Genomic DNA, 26,483 nt, shown 5'->3' with positions numbered 1-26,483 from the left:
GATCGAGCCCCACATCAGGCTCTCTGCTTAGCAGGGAGCCTGCTTCCACCTCTCTCTCTCTCTCTGCCTGCCTCTCTGCCTACTTGTGATCTCTGTCTGTCAAATAAATAAAATCTTTTAAAAAAAGCGTTCTTTGCTAACTTCTCAGAATTTCTTTCTCTTTAAATATTTGATTGATGTATCTTGCTGTAAAACTTTTTCTCACATTTGACTGTTCTTTCCTTCTAAATATGTAACACTCCCAACCACTGTCAGAGAAAATAACTCTTGGAAGACGTTCACTTATGATTTTCTTTTTTTTTGTAATGTGCTAGTGGTGTTTGGGTATCAAGGTTTTGCTGGCATTATAAAACAAGCTGGGGAATATTCCTTTTTTTCCTATTTTCTGGAAAACTTTGTAAAAAATTAGTATTTTTTCCTTGATTTGGAAGAATTCAACTATGAAGCCACAGGGACTTGGAGTTATCTCTGTAAGAAGATTTCAGTTATGGATTCGCTTTATGTTATAATTTCTTGTGGATATTTAGATTATTTACAAGTATGTGGCAATTAAGTTGTTAACATTTTTTAGTCTTCCTAGTTGTCTTTTTGTTATTGCTTTCTAGATTCATTGTATTGTGGTCCCAGAACATCATACTGTGTTTGATTTTCACCTTGAAATTTGGAAACTTGCTTCATTGCCCAACTTACAGTCTGTATTGGTAAATGTTTCGTATGTACTTGGAAAGTTATTGGGTAGTGTATGTATGTTCTGTGTCAAGTTGTTTAATCATTATATTCAAGTCTGTATTTTTACTATTTTCACCTGGTTGTTTTATCAATTATTGAGAGAAGAGTGTTAAAATCTCCCAAGTATATTTGTGTCATTTTCTCCTTTTTTTTTTTTTAATTTATTTGACGGACAGAGATCACAAGTAGTCAGAGAGGTAGGCAGAGAAAGAGAGAGAGGAGGAAACAGGCTCCCTGCAGAGCAGAGAGCCTGATGTGAGGCTCGATCCCAGGACCCTCGGATCAGGATCCGAGCTAAAGGCAGAGGCTTTGACCCCTAAGCCATAGAGGTGCCCCTCATTTTCTCCTTTTAATTCTATAGTATTTTGCTACCTGAACTAAGTTATTAAGTTGTATGACAATTTAAATTGTGTAGCGATTGTTTAGGTTGTTGCATTATATTGTTTAAGTGGTTGCATTAACCTTTTTATACATCTTCCTGTTGTATTGACCATTTTTATTATTATGACATAATAAATTTATCTCTAGTAACATTACTTCTTTAAAGTCTACTTTATCTTGTGTTATGTAGGTATAGCATTTTTTTGTTAATGTTTGCTTGTTACACTTTTTCTGTATCTTTAATTTCTCTGATTTATTAGATTTATATGTTTCTCTTATCTCAGATCCAACCTGACCATCTTTGTCTTTTCACCTGAGTGTTTAGTTTGTTCATGCATTAATATAATTACTGATATGGTTTGCTCTTTACTCTGTGCACAGTCTTGCTATGTGTTTTTATGTGTTCCATCTGTACTTTGTTTCCTTATTTTTGTACCATTTTTTCCCTCTCTTTGAACTGATCAAGCATTTCATTTTTCTCTTCTATTCATTTTAATTATACATTTTTCATTTACTCTTTTGTTTTGATCTTAGAGATTACAAATTGTATCCTTAATTCTACCATAATGCTCATTCAGATCTACCTTAATTTAGTATTTATATTGCTTCTCAAACCGCGTATGAGCCTTTTAACAATATTACACTATCCCTTCTAATCCTTTTGCTTAGTATGTACTTTACTAACATATATCTTATGTAGCTCATAAGGCATTATTATGCTAAGCAATCAGTATTCATTTACATTTACCCACAGTTTATTCTTTACAATGTTCTTTATTCCTTCCTGAGATTACATATTTCCATTTGATATTTTTTTCTTTTAAATTGCCTTTAGTATTTCCTGCAGTGCAGATCTGCCCTGTATAAATCCTCTCAGCTTTTGTTTGTCTGAAAAGATCTTTATTTCACTTCCAGCTTTAAGTAATATTCTCAGTGTACTAAATGCTAAGTAGTTAGGGTTTCTTAAGGAGGGGGTTGTTTTTGCTTTATTTCATTTTGTTCTTTGTACATTTTCTTCCAGCATCCATAATTATATGTCATTTATGTGTCTTATTTTTGTTCCTTTGAAAGCAATATGTTTTTTTCTGAGCTTTTTTAGTAGTATTTCTTTGTTTTTCAACAGTTTTGCTGTGCTGAGTAGATGTAGTTTCCTTTATCTTTAACCTGCTGTAGGTTTTTTCAGCTTCTTAAACCTAAAGGTTGATATATTTTCTTTCAATTTGAGGAAGATTGTATTCATTAGATCTTTCTATATTCTGCCCAGTTATTTCTCTTTTTCTCTTTGGACTCTATTTACACATATATTAGACCTTTTGAATTTATCATGTTTGTTTTGGTCTTTAATGCTTTTTAAATATTTTCTTCATTTTTGCTTCAGTATGAATACAGGCATACCTCTGAGATATGGTGGGTTCAGTTTCAGACCACTGCAGTAAAGCAAATATCACAATAAAGCAAGCAAATGAATTTTTTGGTTTCCCAGTGCGTAGAGATGTTTTATTTACTACACTATAGTCTGTTAGGTGTATAATAACATTCTAAGAAGGCAATGTACACATTTTAATTTAAAAGTACTTATTGCTAGGGGCGCCTGGGTGGCTCAGTGGGTTAAAGCCTCTGCCTTCGGCTCAGGTCATGATTCCGGCTGGGGTCCTGGGATCGAGACCCCGCATCGGGCTCTCTGCTTGGCAGGGAGCCTGCTTCCTCCTCTCTCTCTGCCTGCCTCTCTGCCTACTTGTCATCTCTCTCAATAAATAAAATCTTTAAAAATAAAAAAAGTACTTATCGCTAAAAAAATACTAACCATCATCTGAGCTTTCATCAAGTCATCATCACTCATCGCAGCTGGCCATATCAAATTTGTTATTAAATAACAAATTTAATAATGAAAAGGTGAAATACCGCTATTACCGAAATGCAACAGAGACACAGAGTGAGCAAATGCTGTTCGAAAAGTGGCACCAATAGACTTGCTTACTGCAGGGTTGCCGTCGACCCTACATTTGTAAAAAAAACACAATTATCTATAAAATGCGGTAAAACAAGGTACGCCTACATTTGTAATGATCTGTCATTTCACTAACTCTGTCTTCTGTGGTCTCTAACCTTCTGAGGTCTCCAAATGAGTCCAATGAGTTCATAATATCAGATATTGCATTTTTCTATGCTAGAATGTCCATTTATATTCTTTTATAGATTTCACTTCTCTCTTGAGAATGCCCATAGATTTATCCCTTTGGCCCATCTCTCCCTCTTTTTTCTTGAACATACTGTTCAAAATTATTTTAAAGTACCTATGTCATAAATTTAATATCTGAGGTATCTATTTATGTTTCTATTATTATCTGTTTCTGTTTTTCAGTCATTTTCTATTTTTTTTAAACCATGATTTATGACAGAAGTCAATAAATTGTGAGATTTTAGGCATTCTAGGATTTATGAGTCCATATGATCCATATTCCTCTTCTTTTAAAATTTTTCTACAGTGACACCTGGGTGGCTCAGTCAGTTAAGTGTCTGACTCTTGGTTTTAGCTCAGGTCGTGATCTTGCGGTCAGGCCATCAAGCCCTGCTTTGCTCTCTGTGCTCAGTGCAGAGTTTGCTTCAGATTCTCATCCTCCCCTCTGCTCCTCCCTGTGCTCACCAGAGCGTGCTCTCTCTCTAAGATAAATAAATAAAATATTTTAAAAAAATGTTTTTTCTACAGCACTTAAAAAATGTAAAAACTGTTTTTAACCCATAGATTATACAAAACCAGGACACAGGTTATAATTGTTGTACTTGTGTTACAATATTTGATTGTATGCCAGACATTGTGGTTGAAAAGTTTAATAGCCTCTGGATAGTGTTATCTTAAAACTAAATAATACCAGCAGATTACCTTGAAACTATTGAGGTTTGTATTAGACTTCTGTTATGCTCTGTTTGCTTGTTTTTGTAGTTTTTAACTTACTTCAACATGTAGCCCTTACTGTGGGGCTTGATCTCCAATCTCTCTCCCAAATACCACCCAACTAGTCAAATCTTTCTTCAGCATTTTATTCTCCTAACTACTACTACACTGCTGATTTTCTTGGAGTACTGCTTTATGCATGCATAGTTTAGGAGTTAGCCAAAAACAGAGGGGATTTTTTCTTTTATAATTTTTAAATTTTTTTTAAATAAACATTTAATGTATTATTAGCCCCAGGGGTACAGGTCTGTGAATCACCAGTTTTACACACTTAACAGTACTCACCATAGCACATACCCTCCCCAATGTCCATAACCCCACCACCTTCTCCCTTCCCCCTCCCCCTCCCCCCACCAACCCTCAGTTTGTTTTTGAGATCAAGAGTCAGAGGGGAATTTTTGTTGTTTTATCCTTGTTAGAGGACTTTTGCATAGATTTAAGAGTTACTTATTGGTGACTTATTCTTTTCCATGATTTTGTCATTCAAGTCTGAGTCACTTCTAACATGATAAGACTGTTGCTTTCTACTTAAAATCTATTTGCCTGTGCTGATATTTAGAAAATGCCCTCAGAGAAAAGCTGGGATGAAGTCGAGTTCATCTCATATTTTACCTTCTCTCAGTTGAAGTCCATTAGTCCTTGCCTGCATCAGTTATTCTCCAGTGACTCCATACAGGTTTTCAGTATTTTTTTTTTTAGGTTTTCAATATTTTTTGTCTATCATTTCTACTTATTTTTAGTGGGAGATTAATCCAGTATGAGTTTTATTATCCTGGCCAGGAACAAACGTCCATCTGTTACTTTTCTTCAACTGTTTTTTTTTTCCTTGACTATAATATTATATTTTCAGTGTTGTAAAACATGTTGAAAATACCAAAAAAACATACTTTAGGAAATTAAAATTACCCGTAACACTTCTACCCAGAGATTGTGTTTTCATTAATCACATAATTTTTTTAATTTTAAATTTTAGTTGTTATAAAGTTATCTGTGCACATAATTTAAAATGCCAAGTAGCTCTGAAAGTTTTGTTGTTGTTGTTGTTGTTTTTACCAAAAACAGCAGTCCCTAGACCTCCTTGCCTTATAATTCTGCTTCCCAGAGTCACCCACTTTCAGCTCTTTTGTTTTTTTATTTCTCTACATAAGTATAAAGCAAATACCTCTACTATTACTTCTTGATTTAAAAAAAAAATCCCCCAGTTTTAGGTATTACATATGGACTTATTTTGGAAGATGAGGATTTAGCTGCCTCTCATCTGTTCTTTTCCCTCTTGATCTCATCATATACATCTACACATACCATTCTTTTTTTTTTTTTTTTAATTTATTTGACAGACAGAGATCACAAGTAGACAGAGGCAGGCAGAGAGAGAAGGGTAAGCAGCCTCCCCGCAAGCAGAGAGCCTGATGTGGGGCTCGATCCTAGGATGCTGGGATCATGACCTGAGCCAAAGGCAGAGTCTTTAACCCACTGAGCCACCCAGGTGCCCCTACACATACCATTCTTAACATCCTCAAATATAGTTAGATTTTTGGTTAAATCAACATACAGTATTGGTATTGTTATGACTAAGATATATTGTACCATGACTACTTTTCTTTTTTGCATAGTATTTCATTTGCCCTTTAGTGAGTAATTACTTTTTGCTTTGTTTTTCACATAGTTGTTTCTAGTTTGCTGCATATTATCCCGTAGATAGTTTATCTCTTCTTGGAGCATCCAAATACATTAGGTATTATAATGGTATAATCTTGGAAGCATTTCTTTGCAATCCCTCTGACCTCCAAATTAGACAAATTTTTCCTTTGGACTCCTATAAAGATGTCATCCTGGCCTCTCCCTTAACTTGTCCTACCTAATGTTAGATCTCTTACTGCTTTGTTTTTCTTGATATATTCCCACATTTTACTGGCATTTGTGAGGTGTGTGTGTGTGGAGGGGTGGTGTGTAAGAGAGAGTGGGAGAGAGACCATATGTGGTAGAAAATTGCTACTGTCCTTCAGCATCCAATTTTCCCTTCCTCTTTTTTAGTAATAGACTCTCCGCATGCCCACCATTGGTTTGGGTTGGCACATGGCAGTCTACTGGGAAACTACATTTCCCAGCTTCTGTTTTGCAGCTGGAGGTGGCCATGCAAATTGAACAAGTTGTATCCAAAGTAAAATAAACATTCATGTGGTTTTTACTTTTTTCTTGCTTAATTGAATTCTGATTGACAAATAAAAAATTGTATATATTTAAGGTATACAACATGGTGATTTGATATAAGTATACCTTGTGTATTGATTATCACAATCAAGCCAATTAACATATCCATCAGCTCACATACTTAACAGTGTGTTTGTGTGTATGAGAACGTTTAATTTCCTAGCAAATTTCAAGTATACTATAGATTATTAACTATAATTAACCATGCTATAGATCTGTAGAACTTATTCATGTTATAACTGAAGGTTTGTACTTTTTACCAATGTCTTCCCATTCCCCCCCCACACCAGCCCCTGGCAACCTCCGATTCTACTATCTGTTTCTTGGAGTTCAGCCTTTTTAGATTCCACATGTACATGATGCATACAGTGTTTGACTTTCCATGTCTGGCTTATTTTACTGAGGCAGAGGATAATGTCCTCCAGGTTCACCACACTGTCGCAAATGGTAGGATTTCCCTATTTCTTAAGGCGGATAATATTCCAATATATATGCCACATTTTCTTTACTCATGTACTGATGGACACTTTGTTTTCATGTCTTGGCTACTATGAATAATGCTGTAGTGAACATGGAATACAGCTATCTCTTCAAGATACTCATTTCATTTCATTTGGATGTAAACCCAGAAGAGGAGTTGCTGGATCATATGGTAGTTCTATTTTTAACTTTTTAGGAACCTCTGTACTGTTTTCCATAATGGCAAGACGAATTTCCAGTACTATTTATAGTATACAAGGGTTCCCTTTTTCTACATGCTTTTACCAGAATGTGTTATGTCTTAACTGTTTTATTATAGTTGTATTAACAGCAGTAGATGGTATCTCATTGTGGTTTTGACTTGGATTTTCCCTGATGATTAGTGATATTGAGCACCTTTTCACATACCTGCTTACCATTGGTGTTATTTTGAGAAATGTCTTTTCAGTCCCTTTCCTCATTTTTAATTGGTATTATTAATTAATAGAAAATTAATTTGCCCTTTTTTGCAATAAAGTTTAGGAATTCTTTATATATTTTGAATATTAACCCCTTACCAGGTATATGGTTTGCAAGTATTTTCTATCATTCCGTAAACTTCCATTTCATGTTGTTTATTGTTTCCTTTGCTGTACAGAAGCAGTTTTGTTTGATATAGTTCCACTCATTTAGTTTTGATTTTGTCTCTTATGCTTTTGGTGTCATATTCAAAAATTCCTTGTCATGATGTATATGCTCTTTTATGAGGAGGTCATTCAGGTGTTTTGCCCTTTCCTCCATTGTTACTGTTTTGGTTTCTAGAAGTTCTTTGTATATTCTAGATACAAGCCCTTTGTTAGTAATGTGTGTGGTTAATTTATCTCGTCTTTCACTGGTTTGTCCTTTCACTAAATGGCATTTTTGGGGAAGAATGGAAGTTGTCAGTTTTGTTTTTTTTTTTTTTCATAGACACAACTTTTATTTTTAATTCGTTCCCACTATTCCCTTTTTTCCAAATTTTTTTTTGATTTTTTTTTCCAATTTATTTATTTTCAGAAAAACATTATTCATTATTTTTTCACCACACCCAGTGCTCCATGCAAGCTGTGCCCTCTATAATACCCACCACCTGGTACCCCAACCTCCCACCCCCCTGCCACTTCAGTTTTATTACAGTCCAATTTATGTAGTCCTTTTCTTTATAGTTTAATTTATAGTGTTTTTTGTATCCTGTTTAAAAAAAAATCCTAAGGTCATGATGATTTTCTTCTTTTGTTAATTTCTAAAAGCTTTATTGTTTAACTTTCAAATTTAGACCTGCAGCTTATCTCATAAAGATGTTTCTGTATGGCATGAAGAGGAGTCATTTTATGTTTTCTGATTTGGTATCTAGTTGACCCTTCCTCATGTATTTAAAAAACCGTCCTTTCCCACAGCTCTGTCATGCTATTTTTATTGCAAATTGACTATATATGTATTTCAGAACACTTAGATTATTCCATTGATTTCTATGTTTTTACTATTATGGTACTTCTTAACTGTAAGTTTTTAAGTCTTGATACCCAGTAGATCAAATTTTCCCACCTTGCAAATTCAAGAGAAATCTGGCTAGTTTTTACCCCTTTCATTTCCATATAAATGTTAGAGTAGGCTTCTCAAAATATGTTGTTGACTTCTTTAGGATTATATTGAATATTTAGATTGGAAGAAATTGGTATCTTTACAATATTCACTCTTCTAGTCCATGAATATTTATATCCTCACATTTGTCTAGATCTTTTATTTCTTCTCAACAGCAGGTTATAGTTTTTTGTATAGAAGTATTTTCAAAACTTATTAGGTAATTCTAAAAATTTTATACATTTTGATGCCACTGTTTTATTCATCTCTTGAAATTTTATTTTATAATTGTGACTCATGTATAAAAGTAGAAATATAATTCACTTTTGTATATTGACTTTACATTCAGCAACTATGCTAAGTTCATTCATTAATTCTAGTAATGTATCTGTAGTTTCTGTTGATATTTTTGTAAACACATGATACTCTGTTAAAACAGTTTTATTTTATGTTTTCTGATTCTTATGCTAAGTCTTCCAATAGAATCTTGATTATAGAAGTGCCATGTTCTTAACTCAAGTCTTTTTTTTAAAAATATCCATTATCAGAATAAGGTATTCTTTTCTAGTCTTGTTTTATGAAGAGTAATGAAATGTATCAAACTCTTTTTCTTAACCAATTAAGATAATTGTATGATTTTTCTTCATTATATTAATGTTGCAAATACCAATGATTGATTTTAAACAAGTTTATCAGTATTTTCACTTTTTTTTATTGTTACATGCCTTATAAGTTAAGGATTTCATTTGTGATTTTCTGATTGTAAGTGAATTCCATTGGCCTATTCTTTTGGCCATTTAGATTTCCTTCTTTATAAATTGTATTTATATTCTTTGCTGTTTTATGTTACATTGCCTGTATTTTTCATGTGAATTTTTATCTGTTGTAGATTACTTTTATCTAGTATATCATCATAGGCTTTTTCCACATGCTCCGAATTCACTTATGATGCTTTTTTAGGTCATGCAGATTTAAAAAAAAAATTTCCATGCAAGTATATCTTTTTCTTTATATATTTTCAATTTTCTTTAGTGGGTAAAAGTTTTCCCAAATTTTTAAATCAGGTTGATAGACAACATATGCATGTATGTGAGTGTGAATGGGCATGCACACATGCGTAAGACATTTAATCTAATTGGAAATCTAACAATTTTCTGGATTATTTTTTGATAATTATTTCAAACAAATTTTAAGCTCATTTTATGTAACTGGGTATTTTGATTGCAACTGTATTAAATTTATAAATTGATTTTTAGAATATTTTTTATGCTACTAAATTCAGGAGTTTGTTTATCTTTGCACCAATCTTATATTGTGTTTATCAGTGACATTTTGTTTTATTCATTTAAGTTCTTAAAGACTCTTTTTTGTAAAATGTTGCCTTTTTTTAAACATCCATTTATTTATTAATTTATTTATTTTCATTTGAATTCAATAAATTAACATTTTGTCTATTAGATTGAGCTCAGTGATTCATCAGTCTTATATAATACCCAGTACTCTTTACATCAGATGCCCTCCTTAATGTCTACCACCCAGTTACCCTGTTCCCCCAGCTTCTCCCCTCCAGTACCCCTCAGTTTGTTTTCTGTGATTAATGTCTCTTAGGGTTTGTATCCTTCTCTGATTTCATCTTATTCTATTTTTCCTTCCTTCCCCTATGATCCTCTATATTCTTTTTTTTTTAAATTAACTTTTAAAGTACTGTTTATTAGGGATTAAAAACATTTGAAATGCTCATTTTATTATTTTACAAATACCCTACAAAGGCATTTAATCTGAGAGAAGTAAAATCAGAAAGAATAATTTTTTCTTAGAAATAACAATTTTTTTAATTAATTAATTAATTTATTTTTTATAAACATATAATATATTTTTATCCCTAGAGGTACAGGTCTGTGAATCGCCAGGTTTACACACTTCACAGCACTCACCCCAACACATACCCTCCCTAGTGTCCATAACCCCACCCACTTTCCGAACCCCCCTCCCCTCTAGCAACCCTCAGTTTGTTTTGTGAGATTACGGGTCACTTATGGTTTGTCTCCCTCCCAATCCCATCTTGTTTCATTTATTCTTCTCCTACCCCCTTAACCCCCCATGTTGCATCTCCACTTCCTCATATCAGGGAGATCATATGATAGTTGTCTTTCTCCAATTGACTTACTTCGCTAAGCATCATACCCTCTAGTTCCATCCACGTCATTGAAAAGATTTTATTTCTTTTGATGGCTGCATAGTATTCCATTGTGTGTATATACCACATCTTCTTTATCCATTCATCTGTTGATGGACATCTAGGTTCTTTCCATAGTTTGGCTCTTGTAGATATTGCTGCTATAAACATTCGGGTGCACATGCCCCTTTGGATCACTACGTTTGTATCTTTGGGGTAAATACCCAGTAGTGCAATTGCTGGGTCATAGGGTAGCTCTATTTTCAACATTTTGAGGAACCTTCATGCTGTTTTCCAGAGTGGTTGCACCAGCTTGCATTCCCACCAACAGTGTAGGAGGGTTCCCCTTTCTCCGCATCCTCGCCAGCATCTGTCATTTCCTGACTTGTTAATTTTAGCCATTCTGACTGATGTGAGGTGATATCTTGTTGTGGTTTTGATTTGTATTTCCCTGATGCCGAGTGATATGGTGCACTTTTTCATGAGTCAGTTGGCCATCTGGATGTCTTCCTTGCAGAAATGTCTATTCATGTCCTCTGCCCATTTCTTGATTGGATTATTTGTTCTTTGGTGTTGAGTTTGCTTAGTTCTTTAGATTTTGGACATTAGCTGATATGTCATTTGAAAATATCTTCTCCCATTCTGTCAGTTGTCTTTTGGTTTTGTTAACTGATGATCTTGATGAAATCCCAATAATTCATTTTTGCCCTTGCTTCCCTTGCCTGATAAGTCATTTGCAAATATCTTCTCCCAACTGACAGCAGTTGTCTTTTGGTTTTGTTAACTGATGATCTTGATGAAATCCCAATAATTCATTTTTGCCCTTGCTTCCCTTGCCTTTGGCGATGTTCCTAGGAAGATGTTGCTGCGGCTGAGGTCGAAGAGGTTGCTGCCTGTGTTCTCCTCAAGGATTTTGATGGATTCCTTTCTCACATTGAGGTCCTTCATCCATTTTGAGTCTATTTTCATGTGTGGTGTAAGGAAATGGTCCAATTTCATTTTTCTGCATGTGGCTGTCCAATTTTCCCAACACCATTTGTTGAAGAGAATATCTCTTTTCAATTGGACATTCTTTGCTGCTTTGTCGAAGATTAGTTGACCATAGCGTTGAGGGTCTATTTCTGGGCTCTCTATTCTGTTCCATTGATCTTTGTGTCTGTTTTTGTGCCAGTACCATGCTGTATTGATGATGACAGCTTTGTAATAGAGCTTGAAATCTGGAATTGTGATGCCACCAACTTTGGCTTTCTTTTTCAATATTCTTTTGGCTATTCGAGGTCTTCTCTAGTTCCATATAAATTTCAAGATTATTTGTTCAATTTCTTTGAGAAAAATGGATGGTATTTTGATAGGAATTGCATTAAATGTGTAGATTGCTTTAGGTAGCATAGACATTTTCACAATATTTATTCTTCCAATCCAGGAGCATGGAACATTTTTCCATTTCTTTGTGTCTTCCTCAATTTCTTTCATGAATACTTTATGGTTTTCTGAGTATAGATTCTTGGCCTCTTTGGTTAGGTTTATTCCTAGGTATCTTATAGTTTTGTGTGTAATTGTAAATGGGATTGACTCCTTAATTTCTCTTTTTTCTGTCTTGTTTTGTGTGTAGAGAAATGCAACTGATTTCTGTGCATTGATTTTATATCTTGACACTTTACTGAATTCCTGTACAAGTTCTAGCAGTTTGGGAGTGGAGTCTTTTGGGTTTTCCACATATAGTATCATATCATCTGCAAAAAGTGATAGTTTGACTTCTTCTTTGCCAATTTGGATGCCTTTAATTTCCTTTTGTTGTCTGATTGCTGAGGCTAGCACTTCTAGTATTATGTTGAATAGCAGTGCTGATAATGAACATCCCTGCCGTGTTCCTTACCTTAGCGGAAAGCCTTTCAGTTTTTCTCCATTGAGAATGGTATTTGCAGTGAGTATTTCTTAGATGGCTTTGATAATATTGAGGTATGTGCCTTCTATCCCTACACTTTGAAGAGTTTTGATCAGGAAGGGATGCTGTACTTTGTCAAATGCTTTTTCAGCATCTATTGAGAGTATGGTTCATATGGTTCTTGTTCTTTCTTTTATTAATGTGTTGTAGAACATTTTTTGATTTGTGGATGTTGAACCAACCTTGCAGCCCTGGAATAAATCCCACTTGGTCGTGGTGAATAATTCTTTTAATGTACTGTTGAATCCTATTGGCTAGTATTTGATGAGAATTTTCGCATCTGTGTTCATCAAGGATATTGGTCTGTAGTTCTCTTTTTTTTTTTCCAATTTATTTATTTTCAGAAAAACAGTATTCATTATTTTTTCACCACACCCAGTGCCACATGCAAGCTGTGCCCTCTATAATACCCACCACCTGGTACCCCAACCTGTAGTTCTCTTTTTTGATGGGATTCTTGTCTGGTTTTGGGATCAAGGTGATGCTGGCCTCATAAAATGAGTTTGGAAGTTTTCCTTCCATTTCTATTTTTTGGAACAGTTTCAGGAGAATAGGAATTAGTTCTTCTTTAAATGTTTGGTAGAATTTCCCTGGGAAGCCATCTGGCCCTGGGCTTTTGTTTGTTTGGAGATTTTTGATGACTGTTTCAATCTCCTTACTGGTTATGGGTCTGTTCAGGTTTTCTATTTCTTCCTGTTTCAGTTGTGGTAGTTTATATGTCTCTAGGAATGCATCCATTTCTTCCAGATTGTCAAATTTGTTGGCGTAGAGTTGCTCATAGTATGTTCTTATAATTGTTTGTATTTCTTTGGTGTTAGTTGTGATCTCTCCTCTTTCATTCATGATTTTATTTATTTGGGTCCTTTCTCTTTTCTTTTTGATAAGACTGGCCAAGGGTTTATCAATCTTATTAATTCTTTCACAGAACCAGCTCCTACTTTCGTTGATTTGTTCTATTGTTTTTGGTTTCTTTCTTCTTTTTTTTTTTTTTAGATTTTATTTATTCATTTATTTGAGAGAGAGAGAGCACAAGCAAGCAGAGAGAGAGAGAGGAGGAAGCAGGCTCCCCGCTGAGCAGAGAGCACGATGTGGGGCTCAATCCCAGGACCCTGAGATCATGACCTGAGCTGAAGGCAGAGGCTTTAACCCACTGAGCCACCCAGGCGCCCCTGTTTTTTTGTTTCTATTTCATTGATTTCTGCTCTGATCTTTATGATTTCTCTTCTCCTGCTGCGTTTAGGGTATCTTTCTTGTTCTTTCTCCAGCTCCTTTAGGTGTAGGTTTAGGTTGTGTACTTGAGACCTTTCTTGTTTCTTGAGAAAGGCCTGTACCGCTATATAGTTTCCTCTGAGGACTGCCTTTGTTGTGTCCCACAGATTTTGAACCATTGTGTTTTCATTATCATTTGTTTCCATGAATTTTTTCAATTCTTCTTTAATTTCCTGGTTGACCCATTCATTCTTTAAAAGGGTGCTGTTTAGTCCCATGTATTTGGGTTCTTTTCAAATTTCCTCTTGTAATTGAGTTCTAGCTTCAGAGCATTGTGGTCTGAAAATATGCAGGGAATGATCCCAATCTTTTGATACCGGTTGAGACCTGATTTAGGGCCAAGGATGTGCTCTATTCTGGAGAATGTTCCATGTGCACTAGAGAAGAATGTGTATTCTGTTGCTTTGGGATGAAATGTTCTGAATATATCTGTGATGTCCATCTGGTTCAGTGTGTCTTTTAAGGCCTTTATTTCCTTGTTGATCTTTTGCTTGGATGATCTGTCCATTTCAGTGAGGGGAGTGTTGAAGTCCCCTATTATTTTTGTATTATTATTGATGTGTTTCTTTGGTTTTGTTATTAATTGGTTTATATATTTGGCTGCTCCACGTTAGGGGCATAGATATTTAAAATTGTTAGATCTTCTTGTTGGACAGATCCTTTGAATATGATATAGTGTCCTTCCTCATCTCTTATAATAGTCTTTGGCTTAAAATCTAATTGATCTGATTTAAGGATTGCTTTCTTCTGATGTCCATTAGCATGGTAAATTGTTTCCACCCCTCACTTTGAATCTGGAGGTGTCTTCAGGTCTAAAACGAGTTTCTTGTAGGCAACATATAGATGGGTTTAGTTTTTTTTATCCATTCTGATACCCTGTGTCTTTTGATTGGGGTATTTATATTTAGCCCATTAACATTCAGGGTAACTATTGAGAGATATGAATTTAGTGCCATTGTATTCCCTGTAAGGTGACTGTTACTGTATATTGTCTCTGTTCCTTTCCGATCTACTACTTTTAGGCTCTCTCTTTGCTTAGCGGACCCCTTTCAATATTTCCTGTAGAGCTGGTTTGGTGTTTGCAAATTCTTTCAGTTTTTGTTTGTCCTGGAAGCTTTTTATCTCTCCTTCTATTTTCAATGATAGCCTAGCTGGATATAGTATTCTTGGCTGCATGTTTTTCTCGTTTAATGCTCTGTCTGTATTGTTTTTAAAATTCCACCTGTGAGTGAGATCTCATAATAATTGTCTTTCTCTGATTGACTTATTTCACTTAGCATAATACTCTGCAGTTCCATCCATATCGTTGCAAGTGGCAAGATTTCATTTTTTGATGGCTGAGTAATATTCCATTGTGTATATATACCACATCTTCTTTAAACATTTATCTGTCAACAGACATCTGAACTTTTTCCATAGTTTGACTATTGTGGATATCGCTGCTATAAACATTGGTGTGCAGGTGCCCTTTTGGATCACTACATTTGCATCTTTGTGGTAAATACCTAGTAGTGTGATTGCTGGTTGTAGGGTAACTCTATTTTCAACTTTCTGAGGAATTTCAATACTGTTTTCCAGAGTGTCTGCACCATCTTGCATTCCCACCAATAGTGTAGGAGGGTTCCTCTTTCTTCACATCATTGCCAACATCTCATTTCCTAACTTACTAATTTTAACCATTCTGATGGGTGTGAGGTGGCATCTCATTGTGGTTTTGATTTGATTTTCCTAATGCTGAGTGATGTTGAGCATTTTTCATGTATCTGTTGACCATTTGCATGTTGCCTTTAGAGAAATGTCTGTTCATCTCTTCTGTCCATTTCTTGATTGGATTATTTGTTCTTAGGTGTTGAGTTTGGTAATTTCTTTGTACATTTTTAGATACTGGCCCTTTATCTGATAAGAAATTTACAAATATCTTCTCCTATTCTTTCATTGTCTTGACTGTGCAAAAGCTTTTTATCTTGAAGTCATAGTTCATTAGTCATAGTTCAATAGTTCATTTTTTCCCTTGCTCCCCTTGCCTTTGGCAGTGTTTCTAGGAAGAAGTTGCTCTGACTGAGGTCGAAGAGGTTGCTGCCTGTGTTCTCCTCAAGGATTTTGATGGATTCCTGTCTCACATTGAGGTCTTTCATCCATTTTGAGTCCATTTTTGTATATGGTGTTAGAAAGTGATCCAGTTTCATGCTTTTGTATGTGGGTGTCCAATTTTCCCAGCAGCATTGTTGAAGAGACTATTGTTTTTTCATTAGATATCCTTTCCTGCATTGTCAAAGATTAGTTGACTGTAGAGTTGAGAATCCATTTCTGGCCTCTCTGTTGTGTTCCATTGAATATGTATCTTTTTTGGTGCCAGTTTCATATTGTCTTTGTAGTAGAGCTTGAAGTGTGGCATTGTGATGTCCCCAGCTTTAGTTTTCTTTTTCAACATTCCTTTCACTATTTGAAGTCTTTTCTGGTTCCATACAAATTTTAGGATTGTTTTTTCCAGCTCTGTGAAAAAAGTTGATGGTATATTGATAAGAATTGCATTAAATGTATAGATTGCTCTAGGTAGTTTAACAGTATTTGTTCTTCTAATCAATGAGCATAGAACATTTTTCCATTTCTTTGTGTCTTCCTCAATTTCTTTCATGAGTGTTCTGTAGTTTTCAGAGTAGAGATCTTTTACCTCTTTGGCTAGGTTTATTCCAAAGTATGCTAAGGTTTTTGGTGCAGTTATAAATGAGATCAATTCCTTAATGTCTCTTTCTTCTCTTTCATTGTTATTGAATAGAAATGCAAGTGATTTCTGTTCATTGATTTTTATATCCTGCCACTTTGCTGAATTACTATACGAGTTCTAGAAATTTTGGGCTGGAGTCTTTTGGGTTTTCCATGTAGAGTATCATGTTGTCTGCAAAGAGTGAGAATTTGACTTCTTACTTTGCTGATTCAGATGCCTTTTATTTCTTTTTATTATCTGATTGCTCAGGCTAGGACTTCCAGTCTATCTTGAACAATAGTGGTGAGAGTGGGCATCCCTGCCGTGTTCCTGACTTTAAGGGAAAAGCTCTCAGTTTTTCCCCACTGAGAATGATAAATTATAAATCATTGGGCTTTTTATATATGGCTTTTATGATAGTGAGGTATGTTCCCTCTATCGATACACTTTGAAGAGTTTTAATAAAGAAAGGATGCTATATTTTATCAAATGCTTTTTTTGCATCACTTGAGAGGATCATATGGTTCTTGTCTTTTATAAATGTGAGCTATCATGTTGATTGATTTGTGAATGGGATATCCCAGGAATAAATGTTAGTTGGTCATGGTGAACAATGCTTTTAATATGCTGTTGGATACTATTCTCTAGTATTTTGGTAACAAGTTTTTCATCCATGTTCATCAGAGATACTGGTCTGTAATTCTCCTTTTTGGTAGGGTCTTTGGTTTTGGGATCAAGGTGAGTCTGGCCTCATAGAAAGAGTTTGGAGGTTTTCCTTCCATTTCTGATTTTTGTAACAGCTTCAGAAAAATATGTATTAATTTTTTTAAATGTTTGGTAGAATTCCCCTTGGAAGCCATCCAGCCCTGGACTCTTGTCTGTTCGGAGATTTTTTTTTTTTATTACTGCTTCAGTTTCCTTGCTTGTTATTGATCAGTCTGTTCAAGTTTTCTATTTCTTTCTGTTTCTGTTTTGGTAGTTTATACATTTCTAGGAATGCATCCATTTCTTCCACATTGCCTAATTTGTTGGCATGTAGTTGGCTCATAATATGTTCTTATAATCGGGGGACGCCTGGGTGGCTCAGTTGGTTAAGGCACTGCCTTCGGCTCAGGTCATGATCCCAGCATCCTGGGATCGAGTCCCACATTGGGCTCCTTGCTCATCAGCGAGCATGCTTCTCTCTCTTCCTCTGCCTGCCACTCTGCCTGCTTGTGCGCTTTCTCTCTCTCTCAAATACTTAAATAAATAAAATTTTCAAAAAAAAAAAATATGTTCTTGGGGCACCTGGTGGCTCAGGTTAAGTCACTGCCTCTGCCTTCAGCTCAGGTCATGATCCCAGGGTCCTGGGATCAAGCCCCACAAGAGGCTCTCTGCTCAGTGGGGAGTCTGCTTCCGCCTCTCTCCCTGCCTGCCTCTCTGCCTACTTGTGATCTCTCTCTCTCACTCTATTAAATAAATAAATAAAACCTTTTAAAATTTTTAAAAAATATGTTCTTATAAATTATATTTTTTCAGTGTTAGTTGTGATATCTCCTTTTTCATTCATGAGTTTATTTATTGGGGCCCTTTCTCTTTTCTTTTTTACTAATCTGGCCAGGGGGTTATCTATCTTATTCTTTCAGATAACTGGCTCCTAGTTTCGTTGATCTGTCTATGGTTCTTTTGGTTTCTATTTTGTTGATTTCAGCTCTCATCTTTATTAATTCTCTTCTCTTGCTGTGTCTAGGCTTCATTTGGTATTCTTTCTCCAGGTCCTTTAGGTGTGGTTAGGTTGTGTATTTCAGACCTTTCTTGTTTCCTGAGAAAGGCTTGTATTGCTATATACTTTCCTCTTCAGATGGCCTTTGTGGCATCCCAAAGGTTTTGACCAGCTGTGTTTTCATTTTCATTTATTTCCATGAATTTTTCAAATTTCTTTAATTTCCTGCCAGACAGATTCATTCCTAGGATGGTCTTTAACATCCATAAATCTGAGTTCTTTCCAAATTTCCTCTTGAGATTGAGTTCAAGTTTCAGATCATTGTGGTCTGAAAATATGCAGGGAATGATCCCAGTCTTTTGGTACCAGTTGAGACCTGTTATGTGACCCAGTATCTGATCTATTCTGGAGAATGTTCCATATACACTCGAGAAGAATGTGTATTCTGTTTCTTTGGGATGGAATGCTTTATGAAGTCTGGAATATCTGTGAAGTCCATCTGGTGCAGTGTGTCATTCAAAGTCCTTTGTTCCTTGTTGATCTTCCTCTTAGATGATCTCTCTATTGCAGTAAGTGGGGTGTTAAAGTCCCTTACTATTATTATATCATTTAATGTGTTTCTTTAATTTAGCTATTACTTTGGTTATGTAATTGGCTGCTTCAATGTTAGGGCATGAATGTTTACAACTGCTAGAACTTCTTGTTGGATTTCCTTTAATTATGATTCAGTGTCCTTCCTTATCTCTTATTATAGTCTTTGCTTTAAAATCTAATTTGTCTGATATAAAGATTTCTTTTGCTGCCCATTAGCATGATAAATAGTTTTCTACCCCCTCACTCTCTAGAGGTGTCTTTGGGTCTAAAATGAGTCTTTTGAAGACAGTATATTGATGGTCTTACTTTTTTTTTTTTTTTTTTAATCTAATACGATACCCTGTGTTTTTTGACTGGGGCCTGGGACCAGACAAAACTAAGGTCTCCTAGTCCTCTGCCATAATGGAAAACTGGTAAATTGATTCTTACACAATGCGTGTATTTTTGTCTTTATAATGGATGACATATTTTTCCTGTTTCCCTTATAAATTATTATTTCCGGTTAAAATAAAGCTATTCTTTCTATGTGTCTATGTAAAATTTTATATGCAGATACCTCACTGAAGTATTTTTTTAAATATATAGTTTTTCCCCTGAGATCTTAGATCTTCCAAATGTGAGGGTTATATCATCAGTGATTAAAAACTAGTGTTTTTTTGGTCCAGTATTTATTCTGATTAGTTCTTTTTCTTCTTACTGCATTCATAACTTGTTCTAAAGCAATCTTTAATAATGGTGCTAACTGGCATCCTTGTTCCTGATTTTAATACACATGATTTTATAGCTGAACACTTAGGCTGAATGAGCAAAAACACAGATGGGACCTCTGTCACAATTTGTTGATGAAGCTTGTGTAGGGAAGATATTCAAAACATGAGCAACACTATAGTTTTGTTCTTGATTGATTAGGAAGAAGTAAGAGGTAATATAACTCAAAAATACCTGTACACAACTTGTTTTCCCAAGGAAGTTTACTGAACTAGGTATGGTTCCTGGTATCCTACTGTTATGATAGGATTGCAAGCAGCACAAAGCATCCATGTAGCTTCAGTGATAATGATTTGAAATTGATATCAGTAAGGAAGACTCTGTCTTTGCCCAACAATTTCAGCCACCTGTGTGCAGATATAATACACAGAAAATTGAATTAAAAGGTGTTGGGATTTCTCCATGTGGGTAGAGTGAGTTAAAGATGTATCTGAGAAAGTGATTTTTTTTTAAGATTTTACTTATTTATTTGTCAGAGAAAGAGAGCAAGCACACAAGCAGGGGAATCAGCAGGGAGAGGGAGAAGCAGACTCCCCTCTGAGCAAGGAGCCCAATGCTGGGCTCAGTCCCAGTACCCTGAGATCATGACCTGAGGTGAAGGCAAATGCTTAACTGACTGAGCCACCCAGGCATCCTGAAAATGTGATTTTTAATGATGGACTTTAGATGGATTTTAATGAGGCTGATGGTGGAGAGAAAACATACTAGGATCAGAGCATTATAAGTTCTGGTAGGGTCATATTTCTTAAAGTTGGGATACTAGAGGGAGAGAAGTGGAAAAAAAGATGTTAGAAATTAGAAGGTGGTATATTTAGCTTTGAAAATTTTGAGGAGCTCTAGTTAGTGACAAGCTCTCTAAGATATATCACTGGAGTGATGGAGGAGGGTGAAAATAAAAATCATTGGAGAGGAATTGAGAGGCCCAGAGACTGGAAGGATTATTAATGGAGATCTGGCAATCAACTAAATTAGTTAAGACAGAATTAGTGCTGGGCAGATCTCCTGACTGGGAGTTAGAAAGTAATGTCTTCAAGGAATGAATGGGAATGGCCTGTGTATCTTACAGATAACTGCAATGAATTGTTCTGAGGTAAATCCATTCTCTCGCGGCATCAGTTAAAAGTATAGGGAGTTTAGGGGAACTGGGTAGCTCAGTTGGTTGAGCATCCAGCTCTTGATTTCAACTCAGGTCATGATCTCAGGATCATAAGATTGGGCTCTGTGTTCAGCAGGGAATCTGCTGGAGAATCTCTCAGTCTCCCTTTCCCTCTGCCCCTCCCTCCCTTCTAAAATAAATAAATCCTTTTTTAAAAAAAGTATGGGAAGTTTCTGAGCAATTAGAACTAGCAATTCCAGAAACAAAACAGTTAGTTAATGATTTAAAATATATTATGACACATGTGTGGTAGTTTCAATAAAAGGGAGAAGAAAGTAAATCATATATTAATCATCCTAAATATCATTATGTATGGTTAAAATGCAATTTAGGGGATGCCTTGATGGCACAGTCGGTTCAGTCTCTGCCTTCGTCTTGGGTCATGATCGCAGGGTCCTGGGATCAAGTCCTGCATTGTGTTCCTTGCTCAGTGGGGATCCTGCCTCTCCCTCTGCCTGCTGTTCCCTCTGCTTGTGCTCGCTCTCTCTCTCTGACAAATAAATAAATAAAATATTTTTAAAAAATAATAAAATGAAGTTTAGCTGTCATATACCTTAATTATTTATCAACTTATAACAGAGCTTATTCAGTAATTGCCTGTTTTAAGAATGCAATTTCTAATTTTGCTGGAAACACCATTATAGGTAAAATTCAAGTTATTTTTGAGAATGTAACATGATTATTCTTTTTTGTTGTTGTTGTTTCAGAGACTTCTCCTGAAAGGGAGAGTTACAAACCTTTAATTACTGAAGAAGAAAAAGTAAAATATACTTCACTTGAAATGAATCCATCAGCTACTGTTAATTCTTCTGTTGAAACGAACAGTCCAGAGTTTAATGAAGCATCTTCACAGACGTCATTGAAGCCAGAAGGAAATGTGGATGGTATTTTAATAACTCAAAATGAGCTCTATTTAACTTGATAATACTTTAATTTCTTCTATATAAACAGGCCTTTATAAACAGATCATCAAAATATGTGTAAATGTTTGGGTGATTCATCTCAAATTAGGTTCATTGTTTTTCTATGTTTAAGAGCTGGTCTGGATTTTTTAATGCTGCATAATAAATCACCCCAAAATTTAGTGTTAAAACAAATAATACTTTCATTATATCTCCTGATTTTGTGTTTTAGGAATTAAGTCAAGGCTTGACTAATGTAACTTTTATAATTCATGTGCTTTTGTCTCTGGGATCACTGGTAATATTCAGCTAGCAACCTGGCTGATGGGTTCAACATGATTTCACTGGTGTCTTTTCAGATGCAGGTTGAAGTATGTGTTCAACTGGTCCCCTCTCCCTATTCATGTAGTCTCTACACCTTTCCATAACTCTTTCCAGCAAGGTAGACTGACTTCTTATATGGTGGCCAGGGCTCACAGATCCTAGGCAAAAGCTACTTATACTTTTAAAGCTAGTGTCAACTCGCACAGTGTCACTTCTGCCATATTTCCTTGGTCAGAGCAGTCAAAACCAGCCTAAATTCAAAGGAGGTAAAACAGATCCCACCTATCCAAGTTAAGAGTGTTAAGGAATTTGTAGCCATTGGTAATCTGCCATAGTCTGCCACTGAATAAAAAAAATTTACATTTTCTTCCATGTGTAAAATGCACGTACCCCTTCTTAAAGCCTCATCTTGAGAAAGAGAGAGAGCCATGCATGAGCGTGGGGCCAGGCAAAGGAAGAGAGAAAGAAGACCACAAGCAGGCTTCACACACAGCACAGAGCTGGGCACATGACTTGAGTCAAAATCAAGAGTCGGGCACTTAACTGATGAGCCACCCAAGTACCGCAAAGCCTCTTCTTATTAAAAGGGCTGAATGCCTAAAGCTGTTATCCAAGTCAGGCCTATGTAGAGGTGAATTTTCTTGGGTACAGTTCTTTGAGTAAAATTACTCTTAATCACAAGACCTATAAGTGAAAAAGATAAGTCCCTTGCCTTCTATATATCTAACATACAGTAGTGAAACAGGAATAGAGACTTCTTCACAAAAACAAGGAAAATAGGGAACATATATCAATCACTGGTCCATAGAAATTCTGCAATGCCAGTGAGGTATTGCAATGTCAGCTTGCTCCCTTTGCACCAAAGATAGTGCCCTTGCGGCCTTTCTAAACTGCATCTTTCTTTCCTCTGCAATCCAAGCTGATGGAGTTTCTGCAAGTTGAATTTTCTTAATTTTGTGGGCTTTGTATGAATGTTTTTGACATTCACTACATTTAACCACTCTTCGTTTTTTCTTTATTTCTTCATTCCTTTCCTTCCTTGACTTCATCTTTGACCAGTAAAATCTGTCTTGAGTTCAGTGTTTGTTTTAAGGCCAGACAAACTGCCTGGAAGGAATTAACTTAGACTTTCTCTTCTAAATTGTCCTCATAAACTTTATAGTTCTTTCTTCAATTAATCTCTCTCCAGCTTTATCAAAGCCTACTAAAGAAGCTAGCTGGAACTTTTAAAATTCTGCTTAAATAGCATCTTAGCTAGATCATTGAGTCTCTTAGGTATGTTTTCTATCATCATTGTTATTCCAGGCACCATATTTTCTGGCACTGTAGAACAGGAATCTCCTTTTTTCTAGCCTCCAGAACTTTTTTCACTACTAATCTCTCATCAGCAGTCTTCTTGAAGCACTTTTAACTTCTTCCCACTGCTGTGTCCCAAAACCAGTGCACACGTTTTAAGCTTTTGTTATGTCAGCACTTATTTTCATATAGGAAATTCTGTTTCAATATCTATTGCTGCAAAACAAATTATTCCCAAAACTTAGTGGCTTAAAATAACTTGTTTTATCTCACATTTTAGTTGGTTAGGAATTGGGAAGGTTCTCCTCCATGAGACATCAGTACCACTCATTGGTATTCACGTCAACTGGGCTTATTCTGGAAGGGGTAAGATGATGTCATTCCATGCATGGTGTCTCAATAGAGCCTGTTTTGCTGGTTCCCACTCCTTATTTAGTCTCAGGACTTGCCATGTGGTTGTTCCAGAATAAACTTCCACGGTGGTTTAGGCTTCCAGATTCCAATGTAGAAGCTGCCAATTTTCTTGAAGACTAGAGTTGAAACAGGCATAATCTTGAACTGTACTCAGTTAAGACAATCACAATGCCAGCCCAAATTCGAGGAGAGGGGATGTAGAGGCCCCCTCTACATGAGAGAAATGTCAGAGACCTTGCTGTATGTGTGACCATCTTTATTACACCATGATAATTTAAATAGTCTTACTTATTAGAATTATAGTTAATAGGTACCTTACACCTTTTCTTTAAAGAAAAAGCAGAACCCTGTTAGGCGTATAGTAGAGACTATACAGCCTAGTACAAGTCAGCAAATATCTCCTAACAAAGAGCCAGATAGTAAATATTTTAGATTTTGAGAGCAATACAGTAAAAAAAATCTAGTTTTTAGAGTAAGTCATATTGGTATGGCTTAAGGTGCTAATGAACAATTATTCACTAAAAAATAACTGAAAGAGGGCACCTGGGTGGTTCAGTGGGTTAATAAACCTTTGCCATCGGCTCAGGTCATGATCTCAGGGTTCTGGGATCAAGCTCTGCTTCGGGCTCTCTGCTCAGCAGGGAGCCTGCTTCCACCTCTCTCTCTGTCTGCCTCTCTGCCTACTTCTGATCTCTCTCTCTGTGTCAAATAAATAAATAAAGTCTTTAAAAAATAATAACTAAAATACTTTTTTCTTCCAAGTGCTTTCTTTATACAGGTGAATAAATCATTTAAGTAACATAAAAACATTAAGGACTGGTATAATATCAATTCTCTTTCTAAATAAGACAAGCTAATTTGAAATTTTAAAAATAGAGAATGAAAGATTGTATGGATTCCAGATTGTATGGAAACAAGAACATTGTGGGGCACCTGGATGGTGCAGTGGGGTAGGTGTCTGACTCTTGGTTGTGGCTCAGATCATGATCTGGGGGACTTAAGATCAGGCCTTGCTCAGTGGGGAGTCTGCTTAAGACTCTCCTTCTGCCCCTCCCCGCCCATGCTTAACACATGCACGCACGTTCTTTCAATTACATAAATAAATAAATGTTAAAAAAAACAAAGCACCGATAATCTGAATTGAAGAGGTAGAAAAGAAGTCAGCAAATGAAGACAGGACCATTCTCATTAGTATTTACTTTCAGAAAATAACCAAAGAATTAATAAGATTAAAGATCTACAGATAAAATATTTAATTTTTTATTATAAATAGTACGTTAGCCTGAAACTAGGTAATGATAATTTATAGAATATTTTATTCAGATATCTATGGATGGATTTTGCTGACATGTTTATTGTTATGTTCTTGATTTTCAGAAGCTGATGGCTTAGAAACAGAAGTTCTACAAGAGCCAGGTGGAGCAAATAAAGATGGTAGCTTGCCATGCACGATTATTGATGTGTGGATTAGTGAGATAAAAGAAACGAAGGAAACTGAGTATGTTACCTCTTTTTCCTTTCAAAACCTGGCTCCCTTTTTGTAATTCTTTTTTTTTTTTTCCCAATTTATTTATTTTCAGAAAAACAGTATTCATTATTTTTTCACCACACCCAGTGCTCCATGCAAGCCATGCCCTCTATAATACCCACCACCTGGTACCCCAACCTCCCACCCCCCCGCCACTTCAAACCAATTCTTTTTTAAAAAATACTGTAATAATCTAACACTGTACTATATCCTATTATTATAATGCCTTATAAAATAATTTAATTTTTGGAAAGATATTACATTCATGTGGTTCAGAAATCAAGTATGTAAAGATACAGAGGAAAACATGTCTTTCCCAACTCTGTCCCCATTCAGCAGATTCCCATTTTCTTCTCCTTCCAGATATTTTTAATGTATAAAAAGCAAAAATGTCTCCTTCCCTTTTAAATGAAGCTATTAGTATAACACATATGGTATTTTCAACTTTTTATTTTTAGTCAGTAACCTAGGAATTTTTTATATTTTTTTTCTTATTTTATGGCTACTTAGTATTCCACTGTATGGATACACCACAACTCAGCAAGTCTTTTACATTAATTGATATCTTACATTAATTGATATTTCAAATGATGTTTCAATGAATAACAACCTTTTACATAAGATCATTTTGCACGTATATACATATATCTGTAGGATAAATGCATAGAAGTTGACTTCCTTTGTCAATTGCATTCTTATAAATTGCATTTGTAATTCAGTTACTGTTCTTCACAGGGTTTGTACTAACTTACATTCTCAGAACGAATGTATGAAATATCTAATTTCCCCGAGCCCTGCCAAACTTATGTCAAAGTTTTTTATTTTTGCCACTCTGATTGGTTAAAAAATAGTATCTTGGTTTGGGTTCTTACTTTATCCATCTCTTATTATTGGTAAAGTGAGCACATTTTTTTCAAAATGTTTAAGTTTCATGTGTATTTCTTTTTTTTTTTAATTTTTTATTGTTTATAAACATATATTTTTATCCCCAGGGGTACAGGTCTGTGAATCGCCAGGTTTACACACTTCACAGCACTCACCAAAGCACATACCCTCCCCAATATCCATAACCCTACCCCCCTTCTCCCAACCCCCCTCCCCCCAGCAACCCTCAGTTTGTTTCGTGAGATTAAGAGTCACTTATGGTTTGTCCATGTGTATTTCTTTTTATGTGAGTTCTCTGTATATATATATTTGATCCATTTTAAAAATTAGTAAGAACTTTTTAAATATTATAGATACTTGACATGCAGAAGTTTTTTTTTTAACTGTCATGTTTACCTGGATTTTAATAATCATTCAGAGATACTTGGTTCTTTCTAAGATTCTCAAAGAATTTTTCAATCTTTTTT

General features: G+C 35.4%; 1 protein-coding gene across 5 annotated transcripts in view; it reads left to right on the top strand.

The window, feature by feature from the left end:
• The window catches only part of NEK1 (NIMA related kinase 1), a 218,471-nt gene that overhangs the window by 155,922 nt on the left and 36,066 nt on the right, over window positions 1–26,483 (top strand). For all 5 annotated transcript variants that reach the window (XM_044224829.1, XM_044224832.1, XM_044224827.1 and 2 more), the window contains 2 exons: window positions 21,375–21,551; window positions 24,981–25,101. In XM_044224829.1, coding sequence (XP_044080764.1) covers window positions 21,375–21,551; window positions 24,981–25,101 — 298 coding nt within the window. The remainder of the gene's footprint in view (window positions 1–21,374; window positions 21,552–24,980; window positions 25,102–26,483) is intronic.

This window comes from Neovison vison, chromosome 11 (assembly GCF_020171115.1).
Source record: "Neovison vison isolate M4711 chromosome 11, ASM_NN_V1, whole genome shotgun sequence".
Classification (NCBI taxonomy): domain Eukaryota; kingdom Metazoa; phylum Chordata; class Mammalia; order Carnivora; family Mustelidae; genus Neogale; species Neogale vison.
Note: the sequence above shows the minus strand (reverse complement) of the source record. Positions and strands in the feature narration are given on the sequence as shown.